This window comes from Pipra filicauda, unplaced genomic scaffold (genome assembly GCF_003945595.2).
Source record: "Pipra filicauda isolate LSUMZ 115617 unplaced genomic scaffold, ASM394559v2 scaffold156_size1729456_pilon, whole genome shotgun sequence".
Classification (NCBI taxonomy): domain Eukaryota; kingdom Metazoa; phylum Chordata; class Aves; order Passeriformes; family Pipridae; genus Pipra; species Pipra filicauda.
This window is the reverse complement of record NW_024104062.1, coordinates 404,708-423,179: the sequence shown is the minus strand read 5'-3', so window position 1 is coordinate 423,179 and position 18,472 is coordinate 404,708. Positions and strand designations below refer to the sequence as shown.

General features: G+C 38.4%; 1 protein-coding gene across 1 annotated transcript in view; it reads left to right on the top strand.

Annotated features, from left to right (window-relative positions):
* Nucleotides 1-8,894, top strand: part of PPP1CB (protein phosphatase 1 catalytic subunit beta) — a 29,867-nt gene extending 20,973 nt beyond the window's left edge. Inside the window, exons 5-8 of the mRNA XM_027748875.2 lie at nt 583-654; nt 4,052-4,203; nt 5,768-5,902; nt 6,531-8,894. Of these exons, the coding sequence (XP_027604676.1) occupies nt 583-654; nt 4,052-4,203; nt 5,768-5,902; nt 6,531-6,635 (464 nt within the window). The 3' untranslated portion in view covers nt 6,636-8,894. The remainder of the gene's footprint in view (nt 1-582; nt 655-4,051; nt 4,204-5,767; nt 5,903-6,530) is intronic.
* The last annotated feature ends 9,578 nt before the right edge of the window (nt 8,895-18,472 follow it).

Here is an 18,472-nt window from a genome sequence, read left to right as displayed (position 1 = left end):
TAGTGTTTGTTCACAGAATCCAGTGAGTGCTGCTTGGCTGTTGTGTGGTAAAACTGTGCCATTCAGATCTGACTTATGATTCTAGTTACACTTCCAGGCTGCTTTGTCTTGTAGTCTTTCAGACCTTGGCAGCGGATTTTCCTTTAGCTTTTATAAAGGAAGGTGGTTGTAAGGAAAGCTGTCTGCACCCAGTTTGTGTTCAATAATGGGAATGCTATCCTTCACTGGTTCTCTGTAGTGTCCTTGGCAGTGTTAGGTTAATGGTTGGACTCAGTGATCTCAGAGGTCTTTCCCAACCTAACTGATTTTTATGGTTGTAAGCTGTTTAAGATAATGTCCTTAACTGTAGAGGTCTGTGCCATGTGGCTGAAAGGATGATAATTAAAACCCCTTGCTAATTTCACTTGCGTTAGTATCTGTCCCTCTTTTCAGCAACTTGTCTTGCAGCAAACTGCCTTTTGTTTATATTGCAGTGGAAACAATGGATGCTGTGTGATTTTGAACCTGAAATTTTGTGTTCTCTGGAACTTTTTTGCAGGTAAAATACATATATAAGTCACTTGTTTTCTTGTACTTTTACAGGACTGTCTCCAGATCTCCAGTCAATGGAGCAGATCCGGAGAATTATGAGACCTACAGATGTTCCTGACACAGGTGAGTGGCATGGAATTTACTGTAAATAGATCTTAATGATGGAACAGGTTTAATCAATTTGTGTGCAGGCAATATGGTGACTTAACGCAACCTTCGTTCACAGTACAATATTCCTGATGCCTGTGTAGGGTGTGAGTCTTGTTCCTCCCGATGGCTACTTTATCTGATACCTTAGAGGTTATTGCACTTTGGCCAAGATTGTTATTGCCTGTTATAACAGAGTAGGATACATTATTCAGGTTTGGATACATTATTCACAAGTTGCCCTTAAACAACTGGGAAATCTAATGAAAGATAAAGGAAACTGAACAGCTAGTTCTTTTTCTTGCCTTAGGCACACACAAACAAATCTTTTAGTCTATCAAAGAACATAACACTCAGGAATCTTTGAACAGTTAAAGTATTTGGGCTTCTCTTTACTTGAGACCTTGTCTCCTTTAAATTTGAAAATACAGCTGCTACTTCACTGCAGATTTCAATTGCATCTATCAATGTGATAGTTGTGAAATTTTCTTCCAATGCTTAGAAATTTTGGATGCAAGTTGCCAGTGCTTTCTGTACAATGTTCTTTTGAATGGTTCAACTAATAATACTCAGTTTCCCATTTATTACAAATTTTTTTACTAGTGAATTGAAAAGACTAGCAGTACAGTGGGATAGTTTTTAGTGTTGATTTCGACAGTGGTCTGAATTAACTTTCAGAGGAAATACGAGATCTAAACCTTTTTTAAAACATAAACTACAATTACAGTTAAACCTTGGAATAGAAGAATTCTGCTTCATGTAATTTTCCTCGGTGCTGATGCATGGCAATAATTAAGGGACTAATTAATATATCTGCTGTCCCTTAAACAACCACACTTGTATGCAAGCTAGTGTAAATACACACTTGACACCGAGAAGTGTTATAGACTAGTGAATGAGTGTTTCTGTAGTATAAATTACTACATTGTTCTTCCTTTTATGCTACTTATTCACTCAGTGCATAACCAAATAAACGTCAGTACAAATGAGTCAATCTTTACGTTTATCAGAGCTCTCAGGAAAGATAGTTCTGTTCAACAGATGATTAGTACTGTTTTAGCCACCCCCACTTCAGGAATGCCCTTTCAGAATGTAATTCTGGTTTCCATGGACACTCCACTGTAGTCATATGTCTTCTTAATACCTCCTAAAAATAAGTGTAGAGTTTTTTTTTTTTAAAAAAGGCTTTTGTTTTGTATAGTGTTTTGTAGTCTTAATGCTATTGCTTGTGAAAGTAAAATTATGTGTACTGTCAGAGGGGAAAATGAAACATACCATGTGTGCATATGATAAAGTGACGTAGAAGGTCTTGCCCTTTTGGATGTACTTAAGGAAACCAGTATTACATAATGGAAGTAAATCTTGTGGAAAATGAAAAATAAACTGAAGTAGTCTCACTTCCATGAAAGTCACAAGCCCTTAAAAGCTATCCCTTTGTGGAGAGGTGTCACTTGGTGAATGTGTAGATACAGAAGTTTTTGGTAGATGTTTGTGAGGCTGTGCAAAGATTAGATCATCATGAGGATTTCTTTTAGCCTGATGGAAAAAAAGCCTTTTTAATTTGAACTGCAATTTAAAGACCTCTTACTTAGGTGGCATTTTTGTGTGGTTTGGAAGCTGTTTTCTCAAATCTGACTTTGTATTCCAACTTAAGTCACTTGCCTTTGATAAACACTGGACTATTTGCATTTTGTGAAGGCCAGGACATAAGTTATGTGTTTTGGTCAACATTGCCAACCATTTGCTTATTAGGAGATTGTAACTCTCTGTTTTGTGTAATCCTGAATGCCTTGTATCAGCCAAATTATGGTGTGCTCTTGGTCAGCCTAAGCTATTGCAATGGTAGATGTTGCATATTAAAATATAAACCTACCTGGGCAGCACAGTTTAGACAAACTTGTTGCAGGGTTCTTGTATACCACTGCTAACGATTCTAGCCTATTGCTCTGTATAAGCCTAAAGATTGTTTGATTTTGGGGAGAGAATAGAAGAGGAAGCACTTCCTAACCAACTGAGACAAGCAGCTTCTGTCACTTACTGGAAATTCATGGTAAGAAACCATTAGGGATTGCAGTGCAACTGTTGTTTTGAAAAACAAGTTAGTCAATATAGAACTAAATTTCAGTAAAGCTAAGCTTTTTTCATATGCTGTCTGTATTCAGTAGTGTATTTCTAGGTAGAAATTGTATCTAAGATGCAGTTGTGCTTGTTCTGTTCTTTGTCTTCTAAAAGCAAATAAAATTTTAGCTTCTCTTAGAGAGCAGCTGTGTCTGGCGCCAAAGACCATTTGATAACTGTATTAAATATAAAATGGTCTAGTTGTGCAATAGGTTTCAGACATTGGTTTGCTTGACTACAGCTTGAAGGATCTCCTGTTTAAGAAATAATGTCTTCAGTATTTTGTTCAGCAAATAACCAGGTGTAAATCAAACTTCTGAGTGCTTAAAGGAGCCTGTTGACATATCTTTCAGATTATGACAATGGTCTTAAGTATTTAAATGTCTGTGGGTTAGTCATCACAGGTAAAGAAAGTACAGTTTCATGGCAAGCTATGAAATGCCTTTTGAATGTTTTTGTGTTTGTCTGTGTTATAGTTAAATTGGCCTGGTTCTTTCCCATGTGAAAACTCATTGAAAATTCTATGTATAAAGGCATTGCAGTTGATCTAGAGAAATCTTTTTTTAGTACCCAGTTTTAACTCCAGAGTTAGCTGACCTTTTGTTGGCAGGAGAAAAAAAGATCTTGCTAAAACACCAGAGAGGCTTATTGTTCCAGCTTAGATTCCAGAGTGGTTGTCATGAGGCTTTTTGAAAAGTCAACAGCGGTCGGAACAAACTGACAGTGCTACCTGAAACAATATATCAGCATTTTGCTGTTACATTTTGATTTAGTCAACTAAGGTTCTTCATGTACGGTGAGAAAGGTAAGAATCAAAGCTGTTCCATGTTCAGAAGCTTATGGTACAAGTCTACTTGCTGTATTTATGACAGGCCTTGCATAGCATGTTTTAATTTACTGCAGCTTTCAAACTAAACTTTCTTGGTGTGCTGCAAAATTGATGGTTGCCTTTTAATACCCATGCATTTCAGTGTTTTTAAACTCCTCAAACAGCGTGAGTATTACAATTAAATATTATTTCAGAGAACTGTTTGGCTCTGACTTTTTTAATCTCAAGGTGTTGTCATTGGTGAGGAGGAACAGTCTCCAGACTTACACACAACATACCCTTTGAGTTGCAGTGTAAAATGTTGCTGCATTTGTTGTTAAAACTTATTTTCTTTAGCAGAATTGCTGTTAATTACGATAGAACTGTTTTACATTATAAAGTGATGCCTCTGAAGACTAGCATCTTCACTTGTGTTATCTTTCAAAGGTTTGCTCTGTGACTTGCTGTGGTCTGACCCAGACAAAGATGTGCAAGGTTGGGGTGAAAATGATCGTGGGGTCTCTTTCACTTTTGGTGCTGATGTGGTCAGTAAATTTCTGAATCGTCATGATCTGGATTTGATCTGTCGAGCTCATCAGGTATGAACTTTGCTACTGTTGCTTCTTAAAACCTCTCCTAGTCTTTCTGCCTCTTTGGTGCTCCTTATAAGTAGGATATATTTGAAACTTAATTTGAATTCTGTTACTTCTAGAGAAAAAAAGATCTTCCTAATAAAGGGACTGTACAGCTGTGTCTGTTGACTCATGTTGAACTGTGTGTCTAATGTCAGTGAAGTAGAATACTAACACTAGATATCTCCATTGATCTTTTCCTTTTGTACTGTCTGCTAAATGTTAGATTGATGTACGTAAACATCAGAGGTACAGTGTCCAGCTTAAAGTGGCGAAGTGACTTGAATTTGAGATTTACACTGAAGTTTCAGAGTTCTTCCATTTCAGTAGTAGACAGTTGGTAGTTGTGGCTTACACTACTTCTGCTTCACTTTGTCAAAGTATTAAATGCATTTTGAATATTTCTGAAACAAGTCTGTACATAAAATCTTTCAGTCTTGCCTTTGTTTCAACTGTTTAGAATACTTTGGCATAGACTGTTTTGCTTTCTGCACATTTCAGTAAATCAGGTTGGTTTTGGCATTGTCCATTTTTAGTGCACTTTTTTTATTAAGTTATTTTAAGCAAGAGTCCTACCTAGGTGGACATCAGGTTTCAATTTCCTGTATAATATTTCAATTTCATTATTTAGTCAATTTTAAAAGCTTTTTCCTGCTGTGAAACAAAAATAGGCTCTTTATTCTGTGTCACTGTTAGGCTTGGGTACACTATCAGAACACTTAAATATTTATCTTTGTAATTTTACCACTAAAACATTACAGAAGATTTAATATTTCATTCCACATACTGGCTAGATTTCTTAACTGCTGATCAAAATTGCTACCAATTTCCTGTACTCATATAGTCACTTCAGTTCTTTGTAAAAGAAGTATGTCTTTTAAAAGATCGTGGTGATTGCACCAAAGTGAGCAACTGATGCACTGGTTTCACTATGTTGTAACATGAGGCTTCTGTTTTGGGGAAGAGGGAACATCCTTAGCTGATGCATCGTACTACTTGCATGACTTTAAAGGTGTGTTATGCTCTTAGGCAAAATATGTCAGCCCCACTTTGCTTTTGGAGCATCAAAATTATAAAAAAGCCTACACTTGAAATTTGTAGGATCAGCACCAGTGTAAGTGAAGCTTGATTGTGACAAGTTGCAATGAAATGGTATCCAGGTTTTGTGGGCTCCACACTAATTAGGTCAAACATCCACATGCTGTGAGTAAACCATAAAATGCTGGGAATACTTAAACTAGCAGTGCATAATTGGACTTCAGCTATGAAAATACTGAACAGTCAAGCTGATGAATGTTTAACATTGGAAGTGTCAGACACAGGGTATGCTACTTGGCTTGGCATTCAGTGTCAGGTAAGACAAAATGAATGAACCTGTCCTGCCTGTCTGAAAGTCAAGATATAAAATACTGTTTTGATGAGTTCTTGTAATCTTTCTAATATAAAGTCCTGTTGGCCTCAAGATTAGCTTTTTTTCTTCAAAATTTGTCTTTTCTTATGTAAGCTATATTGATTTCTCTGATGTTGACAGGTGGTTGAAGATGGATATGAATTCTTTGCAAAACGGCAGTTGGTCACCCTATTTTCAGCTCCAAATTATTGTGGAGAGTTTGACAATGCAGGGGGCATGATGAGTGTGGATGAAACTCTGATGTGTTCCTTTCAGGTATGATATATTTGTGCATTAAGTCTTACTGTAGGTGTTGGGCTGTATGGACCAAGTTAGTCTTCTTGTTGCGCTCATGGTTAGTGTAGAGCAATATACTTGAGCTACAGAAAGGACTGTGCAGGAGGCTGGTGTTAGTGAACAAGTGAACTGCAAACCAACTGTTCTCCAGACAACTGGGATTTGATGTTTTCCAAACTACTGCATAATAAGTTATTCGCTCTATTCAGATGCTCATTTCAAAGTTTAACTGGGTGATTATTTTTAGTCGTACCTAGTGGCTGGTATGCGATTGGTATGCGACCCGATTATGCGAACTAATAGACTATAAGGGACCCTTTTACTATGGTTACTCTGATCAGATTTTAGTCCCTATTCCCTCTTGGACATGTTTTCAGCCCCTTTTCTTTCCTGTTCCCACCCGATTGTAGTGGTAGCACTGGAAGGATGTAGAAGTAGTATTATTGTTGTATGCAGAATTAAGAAATCTGTAGGATTGTGATGTGATTTCCCCCCCACCATCCTCAGCCCTCTTGTTCCTGCAGAACAAGGTTTCATGTTGGCTTAACAGTATTTGAAATGTTCTTAGTTGTTGCTGACTCAAAGGAACTTCTTTATTTTCTCTAAGATATTGAAACCATCTGAAAAGAAAGCCAAGTACCAGTATGGTGGACTGAATTCTGGGCGTCCAGTCACTCCACCTCGCACAGCTAATCCACCGAAGAAGAGGTGAAGAAAGGAAATAATGTAGAAAACACCATCAGATCTGTCAAGGACAAAACTCCATATTACAGTATATAATAAGTGTGCACTGTAAAACCATCCAGCCATTTGACACCCTTTATGATGTCACACGTTTAACTTAAAGAGACGGGTAAAGGATCTTTATTAATTTTTTCTAGTAGAAAGATGTGCGACACTGTATTGTAACAAGCATAGCTCCAAGTTCTAATATCCAGCATAGAGTGAAAAGAAAAATTAGGAGGAAAACTATTGCAACTTACATATTCACATTCACCACGGTTTTTAAAGTTGACCAACATCCCAGTTAAAACTTGATGTAATAGTTAAACCGGATGAGAGCATGATGTTCCATTTGTGTTATGTGGTCTTATTGTTGCTTGATTGCTTTTACTTTGGTTATTTTTGTAGCTAGAATGATGCAAATACAGTATCTAGTCTTATTTCCTGGCTCTATGAAATTGAAATGAGGAAGGGGCGTTTTAGAACAGCCATTGATCTCTTATCCTCCCCCTAATCCCTTGTTTCTCATAATAATGCCGCCCAAATGTGTGCCCTATTATAAGGCAAAGTTTATAGTACAGTAGTGATTAAAAGACAAACTAAATCCCAAATGCCCAGACTGGACATCTTGACAGCCAACATACATCGAGACAGAAAAACCTGTCCTGACATTTTAGCTTAAACTGCCACACAATGGATTTGTGCACTACACTATTTTAAATTATTGACATTACACTGTGCGATGGCACTTCATTTAACTTAGATAGGACAAAAATGGTATTGCCTACTAGTTGGTAACTTGATTAAGTGGTACCTTGGCTTTAGTTTTATTAGCATGAAACACCTTTGGCATGCTTAGCTTCCAGGTAACTCCCTACCTGCATCGAAATTCATTTTACATAGTTCCACAGAACATGAAGATCCTTATTTGCTAAGCCTTTAAAAGCTGACATTCTTTTTCATAAAGAGGGTGTGTTTAAATGGATGTTCATCACTGTAAAATAGGCTAGATGATGAGTGATGAGCTGAAAATGCTACAGGAATGTCCAACTTCATAGTAAGGCTTATGTCACTAAAGATTATATCATTTGGATTTTCATGATCAAATTTCATGTACTATTGTATAGACTTCTGCTTTGTAGTGTACTATAGTAGCAATAATTTCTGTACGTGATCGAGAGTTACGCAGTATTTCTTTTCACTTCTCTCCTTTCTTAAAAGAGTTAACATTGGCAAACGGCAAGATATAGAGAAGATACAGACTATAGTAGGATAAATGAAAGGCACAGATTTATGATGCTTTAGGATGCAATACTTATTGGACATAACTACAAAAGCTTTTACTGAATATTGTCAAATTTGTAAGATTCTTTGGGGGAAGGCTGCAGATTTATACCATTCTAAATGTGCATCAGTAGATGTGAAACTCTTGACTTCAGTATTGTCTTTGAAAATGTTAAATTGAGGATTCTGGTAACTTCCGTTTTATGAACTGGCACATTATATAGTGCAAGAGATATATTGATTTCTGACACTGAGCAAGTTCTTTAAAATGGATTTCAGTCTCTTTTCTAATTCCATTTTGTTTTAAATGCATATTTTAAATGTAGGTTTTTTCATTTAGTAAAAGTTGTCTAATTCATTTGAATGAAGTCTGACTGGTTATTTTAACATACCTTACTGTTACTCAAAAAGTGTGGAGTTGGTTGTTTTTTTAAAAAAAGAAAACTTACAAAATATATATCTGTTACTGATTTATATTGGATTGGTCTGTGGTTTTGAACAATGGTTTATTTTACCCCACCTTGGAGCAAACACCAGTTTCAATGCTTAGAATAAAATGTAGAAGTAGATTTCTTTTGATACTGTTTGAAGACACTTGTTCTTGAAAGTCAGTGATGAGAGCTGTATGAGAGTAACTTCAGTTTGTGGCAAGGCAATTAATGAAATCTAATCTGTAAGCCTTGACATGGTAACTTCCTGCTCTAAGTCATTGCTTACTTGAGGTTTAATTCTACAAGTTTTGAAAATGCTGGGTTTTACCGAGCACCAGCCTTTATGTTACCAAACATCTGGATTAACACTTTCACGTTTTTTCTTTAGTTTCTGGAACAATGTCTTCTGTATCATGAAATGTCCAGGTGTAAAACTGTATGTTGTGTGAGTACCTAACATGCTCGCTTGTGTTACAGATGCTATGTCAAAAGAAAAATAAAGTCTTTGGGCCTTCTTCTGTGTCCTAAAGAAATAGGAAATTTTCAGTTTATTTTATGGCACTAGAAAGCCAGATCTGGTGGTGGTATTCTGAAGAATTGGTATTTTTATGTAGCAGCAACCACTTGAAAAGTATTTGAGTGGTGGTTTGATTTCTGGAGATCTGAGATGTCTGCTAACATCCTTCATCGCCCTATATTGTGGAAAATATACATGATTTAATAATCTTACCCCTACAGATATGATAGATATTCCATACTAAAAGCAAGTCAGATACATAATAGAACTCGCCACTTCAGCTTAGGTTTACAGTGTTGATATAGATCTCTATTTTTAATATTATCCATTCTGAAAGAGGTAGAAAAGAGAACCTGAATCTAATTCTACTCAGATAAAATCAACTTTCTTCCATGGAAATTGCTAGTGGTCTAATTGCTAAGAATTTTTTTCCACGTAAACGTCTTGTCTATACAAACCTTAAATGCTGTTAAATAGCACAGCATGGTGTGCTAGGAATTAACAGGAGGATTCTCAAATGAGCTGTGAGAGGCATATAAAACATTACACCATTTGAGATACATTTTTGCATATTCTCCCCCCCACACACACCTTTATCTGACAGTAATACTCATTCCTGATTTCATCGTAGAGTACACCATGGCACTTGTCTCCTTCTGGTTACTGAGCATTTTGTGATTCCCAAACACTAATTTAAAGTGTGCTGCAAGCAGTGCTTCCTTGGTCTATTCTCTGTTGATTGATCCGAGATTCTTGTTTTACAGCACTTTTTTTGTATGCTTCATAGTTTTTTATGCATGGAATATTTATGATTGATGCTTTAAAGGAGGAAAAAGTGTTTCATGCAGTTGTGGTTGTGCTACTCTAATACCTTTAACACTATTTCTGTTTAGGTAGCATTGTTTGTACTGAGCTGATGTATTTCCAAAAGGTGCTGTAGAAATAGTCTCACTGAAAACACTGTAAGGGTTTACACTAGTGGCCTGTATTTGGTTTGCTGCATCTAGGCACATAGAAATACTTGTAGCCACTGAAGTCTGAGTTGATCTTTTTGCTTCTGAGTTTAGAGTGCAAGTGTGCTGCTGCCAGGCATCAACAAGCTTCATGATCCTGTTGTGAAGGTAAATCTGCATTTGTACTGCGCTCTCTGAGAGAGGAGCATCTCAACAGATGTGTCACACCTATGTAGGTGTGACACAGCTTGTAACACCCTAGTGCTGTCAGTGCTGTGTACTTACTTGCCTGGGAAAGAGATGGAAATTCTCCAGATCTGAGGAAGGAAATTGCTTTTGTTGTCAATAACCTACATCTCTGTGGTAAAGTTGTTTGAACATAGAGATCCACCTTGCCATGTTTCTACCAAAGTTGGAGTCGATGAGCAAAAAGGTATGAAGAAGTGTTTCTCTCTGTGACTTATCTTTTGATAAGTGCAAGAGGATCTTACCATCATACCGTGGAAACTGTTAGGTTTAATTGCTGGAGCTCTATGTAGTTAGTTTGGGGTTGGAAGACCCATTTTTCCTTTGTTGTAATAGAAGTATAAAAGACGATATTGCTGTTGAGTATGGTTAAACTGAAGGTGACCTGAGAGTAACTGTTATGGATAGCTGGAATTATCAGAATATGGAGTTGACAAACACAAATATTTCATGCTTGGCCTTTAGTGTAAAGTCAGAGGTTAACAGAAGAGGGAATCTGCTTTGTAGAGGCTTATGGGCATAATAGTTGTAAAGACCTAGTCTTTAACCAGGTGCTGAACTTCTTCCTGGCAGACTGTTAATGTTGTATCCATGGCTGGTGTTTCTGGGACTGTCCTTGATGTCAGGTTTGTTGGAGATGGAGATGCCTTTAACAAACCTGACAGGTAACATGACAGCTTAGTAAAGAGCAGAGACAGCAATACTGTCAATGCATTGTTGCTTTTGAACTTATTTGAGTTGTAGCTTGATTCCATGATTGGCATCCATCTGCTTTGTAATGTACATTAGGATAAAAATGGACATTTGACTTCAAATGAACTGTGAAAAAAGCAAGGACAAAAGAATATCTCCTTATTCTGGAGCAGAGATGACTACAGCACAGTCAAATGTCTCTTGAGTCCACGAGGGCTAATATTCTTTAATGAACAGCAAGGGGTTTTTAATACAAACCAGAGTTGCAGTAAAGTTCATGCACATAGCCATTCTTGTCAATAAAAAGGAACTCAATCAATACCAGGGTTGGGATATTTAGGCCAAGCCCTGGATGTTTTTTCTCTACTGTCATCTGTTTCTGCTAATTAGGAATAGAAGCTCTCAAGCTCACTCTCAGTGCAGCTGTATACTTTTTGCTCCTGGATCATACACTGATTTGCTTGCCTTGTTCCAAAGGCTTATCAAGGTTTTGGGGACAGCATCTAACCAGGTGGCTGCATGCAACTCATGTTGTGTGTACCAGATGATGAAAGCTGAAGGAACCTCAGGCCACATTGGACTGAATATTGGAAAACCATGTGGCAGTAAGTCAGTGTTGGGACAACAAGTAAGTTTTATGCAGGTAAGACACAGGATTGGGTACTTGTTTTAGGCTTGCCAGATTCTCATCTTCCATGGATTTCTGGAACTGGTAGTATCTGAGCATCTTCCCTGCAGATCCCTTGAGCTGTTGGGAAACCAGCAAAACTGTCTGGTTACTTGTTATGTGTCTTAGTGTGCCTTGTTAAAATAAACAATAATGTTAATTGGTAATAAGGACATCTCGTTCTCTTCCCCAGTATCCCATTTCAACTCATATTAATCTCTGTATCTGTATGTCCCAAGAAGTGAGAATTAAAGAACAATTCAAAATAACTGTTTGCCACAAACTCTTACCAATACATGGCTCTAATCTTTTCCAAGAAAAGCATACTGCTGCCTGAAACAGTCAAAACAGGTGGAGCTTTCAACAGGGAATACGTATTGCATGTGGCCTAGCACAGCTCCTTTCCTGGGTTCTGCTGCCTTAGTTAACAGAATCTGCTGCCCAAGCTTCCTTTTAGTCTGCTGCAGACAGTCTTGGAAGCAACCATATCAGAAAACAGGTAAATAATTAGATCTAGCTGTTAATAAAGAACAGCAAAAGCTATTTTGTATCTTCAGGTAAGCTTTATGTTAAAGATGAGAAAAGCTCCTAGGCAGAGCTGTATAAATGAGCACCACCAAATCCTCTTTAAATAGGATAGACATGCCCAGATATTGAGTTTCAGTGCTTTAACTTCACCTGAGTTACCGTTAAATGGAGGAAGTAGGCAGGATAATAGTTAGTCTACTCTTACAGAGAGCTGGTTTTCAAAAATTCAAAATTGTATTTGCAGAGAGCAAAATATAAAGCTACTGATTTTTCTCCTTGGTAGAGAGTTCTGCCTGCTCCTGTTGTTTTAAAAGTTTGATTTTTTTCAGGGTGCAAGAGAGAATGATGTGGATGGATCCAATTAATTACTGAAAAGGCTTAGCCAGAAAAAAACCCTGGTATCTTGAGAACAAAACTGGTGCAGCTCATGACATGAAGCAGAGGAGCGCACAACATTGATAAATGCAGAGGATAAGTGTAGCTAGTAAATATATTCCAGTGTAAGTTTTTTCTCCATTGTTTTTAAGTCCCAACAAACGTAATGTGAAAATAATCCCAACTATTTCACGTTATTCCCTCTGGCTACTTCCAAGCAGCATTTCTGCAGTTCCTCATTGTCTTGTCAAATTTCTGGCCATGTATAAATTAGTAATTTTCCACTAGCTGGAATATTTATATTTCAGATTCTGTTCCTCAGTGGCTTCTTGCAACTTCCCCAAAGACAGAATGTATATCATTACTGGGGAATGCTGGGAGAGGGAACATGTTAGGAAAACTACATTTTTATAGATAACTGCACCTTAATTGCATCTAGTTTCCACGAGGCTAAGTTAAGAAAACGAGCTAGAAGATGTAAGACCCCTTTCTGTTGAATCAATAATGGAGAAGAAACATCTTATTTATTTCTTTCCTACTTTAGGCTCTTTACCTAAAGGTACAACAAACAATTGACTTGCTAGGCTTAGAGGTTCTCTCTTTGCCTTTACCACCTAGAGTAAGAAGACAGATATTCTTTTCCTTGGTCTGAATTGTTTAAAACAGTACTATATGAGGATTTAACACAGTTGATGAAAAAGATGCAATCCAGTTGACGTAATTTTTTCGTGTTAGAATTAGTCTGGCATGCAGATGCCATCTAGTGGTCGAAGTGCAGTGAATGGAAAGCTGTTCTTGCAGCTGCAGTATTGACATTTTATTGCATGTTTATCCTGCACTTGTCTCACATGGAAACCTTATTCCTTGGTGAGTACTGAAATATATCCGTAGTGCATGACTTCGTAACGACTCAGATCTTGCTCCTTTGAAACTAGGCTTACCCCAGATAGATGTACAAATTTATTTCCCTTAAGTTTTGCAGACTTTGTGAAGTCTCTTGACTTACCTGAGGATTCTGAAGGGCTGGGGGGCAGAAATCGGAGCTGCCATGAAAAGTGTAAAAAAGTTAAGCTTTGTCTTAGGTGAAGGTTTCTGGGTTTCTTCCCTAGGCTAGAATCTTCTGTTTCCAAGTTTAACCAAGTAAGGTGGGATTATTTGTATTAATTTCCAGTGATTGGATGAAGACTGGTGGCAAATATGTAAGAAAAAATATGAAGTGTGTGTAGGTCTGGTATAAATCAACACTACATAAAAGGAAAAAAAATGGTTTGGGCTGAGATGGGGAGATGCTATCGGAATAGGGCTGGTATTAAATTTTAATATCTAACCAAATATTGCATGACTTTTGTTGTTTTTGATTAGACAGATCTTCTCTGCTCTACTTATGGGCTTGGTATTACAGACATGTACTATTGAAAAGAGATTTGTACAGTTTAGACCCGATTTGAGGGAATCATTGTTTAGCCACATTTCACTAGTCATCTATACTGAGTTGCTCTTGAAAAGCTGTATCTACACTGTGTTAGTTCAGAGCAGTGATGTGGTATTGAAGTGATTCCTTCAGATTGTCTCCATGTACTGGTGTTGAATGCAGAACTCGTGCTGTTGTATGCAAATTAGATTTTTCAGTTCAGTTTCGTTAAGCAGAAGTTTGTTCCTAGTGTATGGCCGTAGTGTCAGGGATCCAAACTACTGAATAGGCCATATGGCTGTGAAGTCCCTCAGCAAGGTTGGATGTCACTTAGGTCCATCAACAGATAGAATGGAATCAAAGTGTGAAGAGCTTATGTGACACAGAAGTGTCACAGTGCTGCGTGACGTCAAATTGACATCTGCTCTTCTGACACTGTCAAGAGTCACACTGCTGTTCTACAATATACCCAGCATTTTCCTCAGAAGCCTTTCCATTCCTTCTGTCGTACTTTCTGTTGCTCTGATTTTTTCTTTATTGTCTTTCTTCTGGCTTTTTCTACCCAATGATGGAAAAGTCTCTTTGGCTTCCCAGGTGCTCCAATATGGTGGCACCTTAGGCTGCAAGGAAATACTCATTTTTCAGTCTGTTGTGAGGACTGAAATTTTTGGTGCCTGGATAACCTCTCAGCAGTAGGCAGAGGCTATGCCCCTCAATAGTCACCAACTACCAGAAGAGCAGCAATTGAGGGATGTGTACAGTTCAGAAAGGTTGAAAAAGTCTTCTTTAAGACCAGGGCAACAAACATTTTAAGGTGTCATAGCATGTGTCTACTACAACAATACTGAAGAAATCTCTTTGGAAGTATTCAGCCTTTTGTGCTTGTTGCTACTAATATTCAACCCAGGCAAACCTACTGTTTTCCTATACACCTTGTTATAATGGATGAGGGGGACAGGCACGTGAGGCTTCAGGTGGAACTAGTGCATGGGCCTGAGTGTGTGGACCGGCAATGAGTTGCTAATCTGAACAGGAGGGCTGTTTAGGCCTCTAAAAGCAATTTGATATGGCTGAGAGCTGCAGGAGAAATCTGCCATGGAATAATTTTGTCTCAAAGTGCTGGTTTCCTGCCATGTGAGGTCTGTCCAATGAACTGCACCAACTGCACACAAGGATAAGGTGTTTGTGTAACCTTCCTCAACTTCAAGAGACAATACAGCATTTTCCCCTCTATAAATGCTGAAGGGTATGAGCTGATGACACTGCATACAACCCTACGAGCAGTAGCAGTGACAAATACTGGTTGAGGTGTCAGTTTACTTAGAATGAAAGGCTGACCGTGTAGTAATGTTTTTTCTCTTCCACATTCCTGAAGAATTTCATGGCTGCCCTTCCTTAGTCAGGCCCTGGGAGCAACAGCATGAAGTTTGTTCTAGAGGAGATGCCTTGTACTGCTGTGTGGTCGCTTCAGGATCAGAGACTTGGATATCAGGTACAGAGCTGTTATTTCAGTAGGCAGCCTGCAGTCATGGATTGGTTTTGTCCAACTACCCCTGGGGTGAGAAAAAGGAGAAAAAGGATGTGTTGTCCTGCTTGCTGACATGATTTTGCTCCACATATGTAGCAGTCCAGTGGAAGGTAGACAAGCTGGTGTCACAAGAATTTCAGGTGGTTGGTTATGAAGGGTAGGCCATGCTGGAAGGTGTGCTGTTCACAGCTGCAGTCTAAGGCAAAAGTGAGAAGGGAATAGAGAAGGAAGAACTTGTAGACAGCCATGGTCCTATCTACCTAGAACTTGTAGCAGGCCTGACAGCAGTTCTTGGGCAGCCTGTGTGCCAGACGCTAAAGTTCAGGAGACTGGAAAGGTGGTAGGAAGACCAGTATCTTCAGGAAGCATTTGATTTCCATCCAGAGTTTGGACATCCAGCTCTTTGATAGCGAGTCACGGGCCAGCTACAGAAAGAAAGGAAAGTGAAGGTCAGCCTGATCATTCAAGAAGCTTTCAGACACTTCTGATCATCAGATACCCTCTCTGCTCGTGTAGGTGAGCATGAGGTAATGTTGTGTGGAAGTGTACTCTATACAGAATGCTTACTGGTCCTTCAATCTTCCTCAAAACTGGGAATGTGATACTTGCCCATTACATTAAGCTGCACCGTTAAGTTTGGGCTGTTAGTCCCCATATTGAACCCCTAAGAGAAGTTTGTATTGACCCACTCATTCCTATCTGTACTTTCCCTATCCCTTCTGACCACTCCTATTTTTGTGTTTCCACCTCAAATTACCTGACTTGCTGACTTGTCGTTTTCTAGAGTGTGGGCTGAGCCACGTATAAAGCTGGAAGGACATGATAACTCCAGAAACGATGTTTCAGCAAAGACTAAGCTCAGAATAACTGGATGCCTTCAGCCTTCTGCATGGGATGAGTATAGCATGTACTTGTTTTGGCTATAAGATATGTTCAGCTCTTCTAGTAGTATGTGGTAGTTCAGAACAACAAATAACTTATGCCCTCAGGGCTGTGCAGTGTTGAACTGAGGAAATGAAGAAGCTCTGAAGCTTGTGGCCTGCATGTGGAGATGGGATTGAACATGCCTCACTGGGTACTTCTGGTAATCGTGCAAGAGCTTGTTTGTGACATAGTTGTCAGGCATCAGTTTGTTCCCATACAGTGCTGCATATTCTTTTTTTAGGTGAAAATAGAGAAATTTTAAGTATTTTTGCACTCAGATGAACTGCTTAAAAAAAAAAAAAACAAAACCACTAAACAAAATTCAGTAGTAGATGCAGGAGTTGGAGTTATTAAAATGGCCAGGCGGTGGCATTAGTGCACTGCAAATAAGCATTTGAACCTCACTTAAAGAGAGACCAGGGCTTGCTTAGTCACCCACGTCTGTACAAGTAGGCTTTGTTAGGTAGGTGAGGTGCAGCATTTTTATGTAACTTAACTAATTATTTGCAGGAGATTACGGTCAGCTATTTTTCAGGGTGTTTGGATGTAATTTTTGTACACAGTTACTCAAACTGTACTTGTGTGGTTACCAATTTGTGCACGTAGGTTTGTTATAGTGATTTCTTCAGTCACTGGTTTTGGTGTCCTGGTCTTCAAACTGAAGAAGATGTGGGTGGCTGAAGTTTATAATGTTAATGCTTTATGAACATGGGATGTTTGCTCTCTGCTGCAAACATAACTCATTCCTATCCCTCTTTCATGTTAAAGTAGTCTATGATCCACAAGCATCTGAGCAATAGATCTGCTTCACAACCTTTAAGGTAGATAAGTATGATGGTAGAAACTAGAAATATCAAAGGATTTTTTTGACAGTAGAGTGATAGTGAGGATTAGAGCGAAGATGTGAGACTTCTTGACTCTGGCCTGCAGTCAGGGTTAGATTTCTGCTTAAAGACAGCAATAGTGTCCTGTGTACAGTACTGGTAATGCTAGCCAGCATTTCCTAATAAAGGGTTGTAGTTTTTTGCTTGGTACAAAACCAACACTTTGGTTCTTCCTCAGTCTTTGTTTTATCCTTTTATTTCTTTCTTCATTTTTACCTATTCAAAGAAAGCAGTAAGAAAAATCTTCTCCACCTATATCAGACACTGCTGTGTTCTTGTCTTTTTGCTGTCCCACAAATAGCACTTCTAAGCAGTAGCTGAAGCAAACACTGCAGTTCCTCCTTCACAATTGTCATATTGACGGTAGCACTGACCTGCTGCAGTGTTAATGTGCAATGTTCTAATTGCCTTAGGTTGTTGTCTGCTCATCTTCCTATGCTAATTGCTGCTAGTTTGTCCTTGGAACTGATGCCTGCAATTCTTAGAATCAGTTCAACAGAGGAAGAAGCATTGCGAGACAAAAGGAAAAAAAAATGTGATCCTTGCTCAGCTTTATCACTAGCACATCTTAGAGGATGTCAGGCTGATTGTTTGGCACTTCAGTGATCTTGCATGTGGCTTTGATAGATAATTACTACAAAGACCGGGGAGGAAAGCATCTGTCTACATTCTTCCCATTGGAACCATATGTTGGTTCCTGGGGAAGATTCCATGTCATCATGCTGTCAATGATGTAGGAGTTGGACTTCCGCAACTTCATGAGACGCTTCTCGGTGTTTCTGTCCACAAACTTCAAGTGTCTGTAATTCTCTAAAACCCAGTTTTGCATTTGTTTTGCATATGTCCCCATTTCTTAGAAAACCAGCATGTATACTTACATTTACGTGGTATTAGCCTGTGATATCAAGTTATTGTACATCTGTCCATGTAGGAGATAGTACACTTTGCTGGGTACAATTTACAAGAGAAACAAGAGCAAGTGAAACAAAGGGAGACCATTGGAGTGATACATATGCTGCTTTGAAATAGGCATCTGAACCTACTGCTGGCTTTTACTGGAAACCACTCAAAATTCTTCTCTGAAATAATATTTGGAAGTCAACTGGTTTTATACATTTTCCTATAGGAAAAACAAAAGTGGTGTGTGCTGCAATTGATGTTTACCTCTTGTTTCAGTAAGACTGCCTTTTTTATTTTCCAAGAAAATTGTCCACGTATGACTGCAACCAGCTTTAGTTATTTCCTTTCTGGGAGTACTAAGCATTGTAGGCCTGGTGGGAAATAAGGTACTTGTTTCTTACCCACTTATGGTGGTCTTTATGTATTCACTTTCTCCTGTCTGAAAATCTGCCTGTATTTCTGTTACCTCTGCTCCATGTTTATTA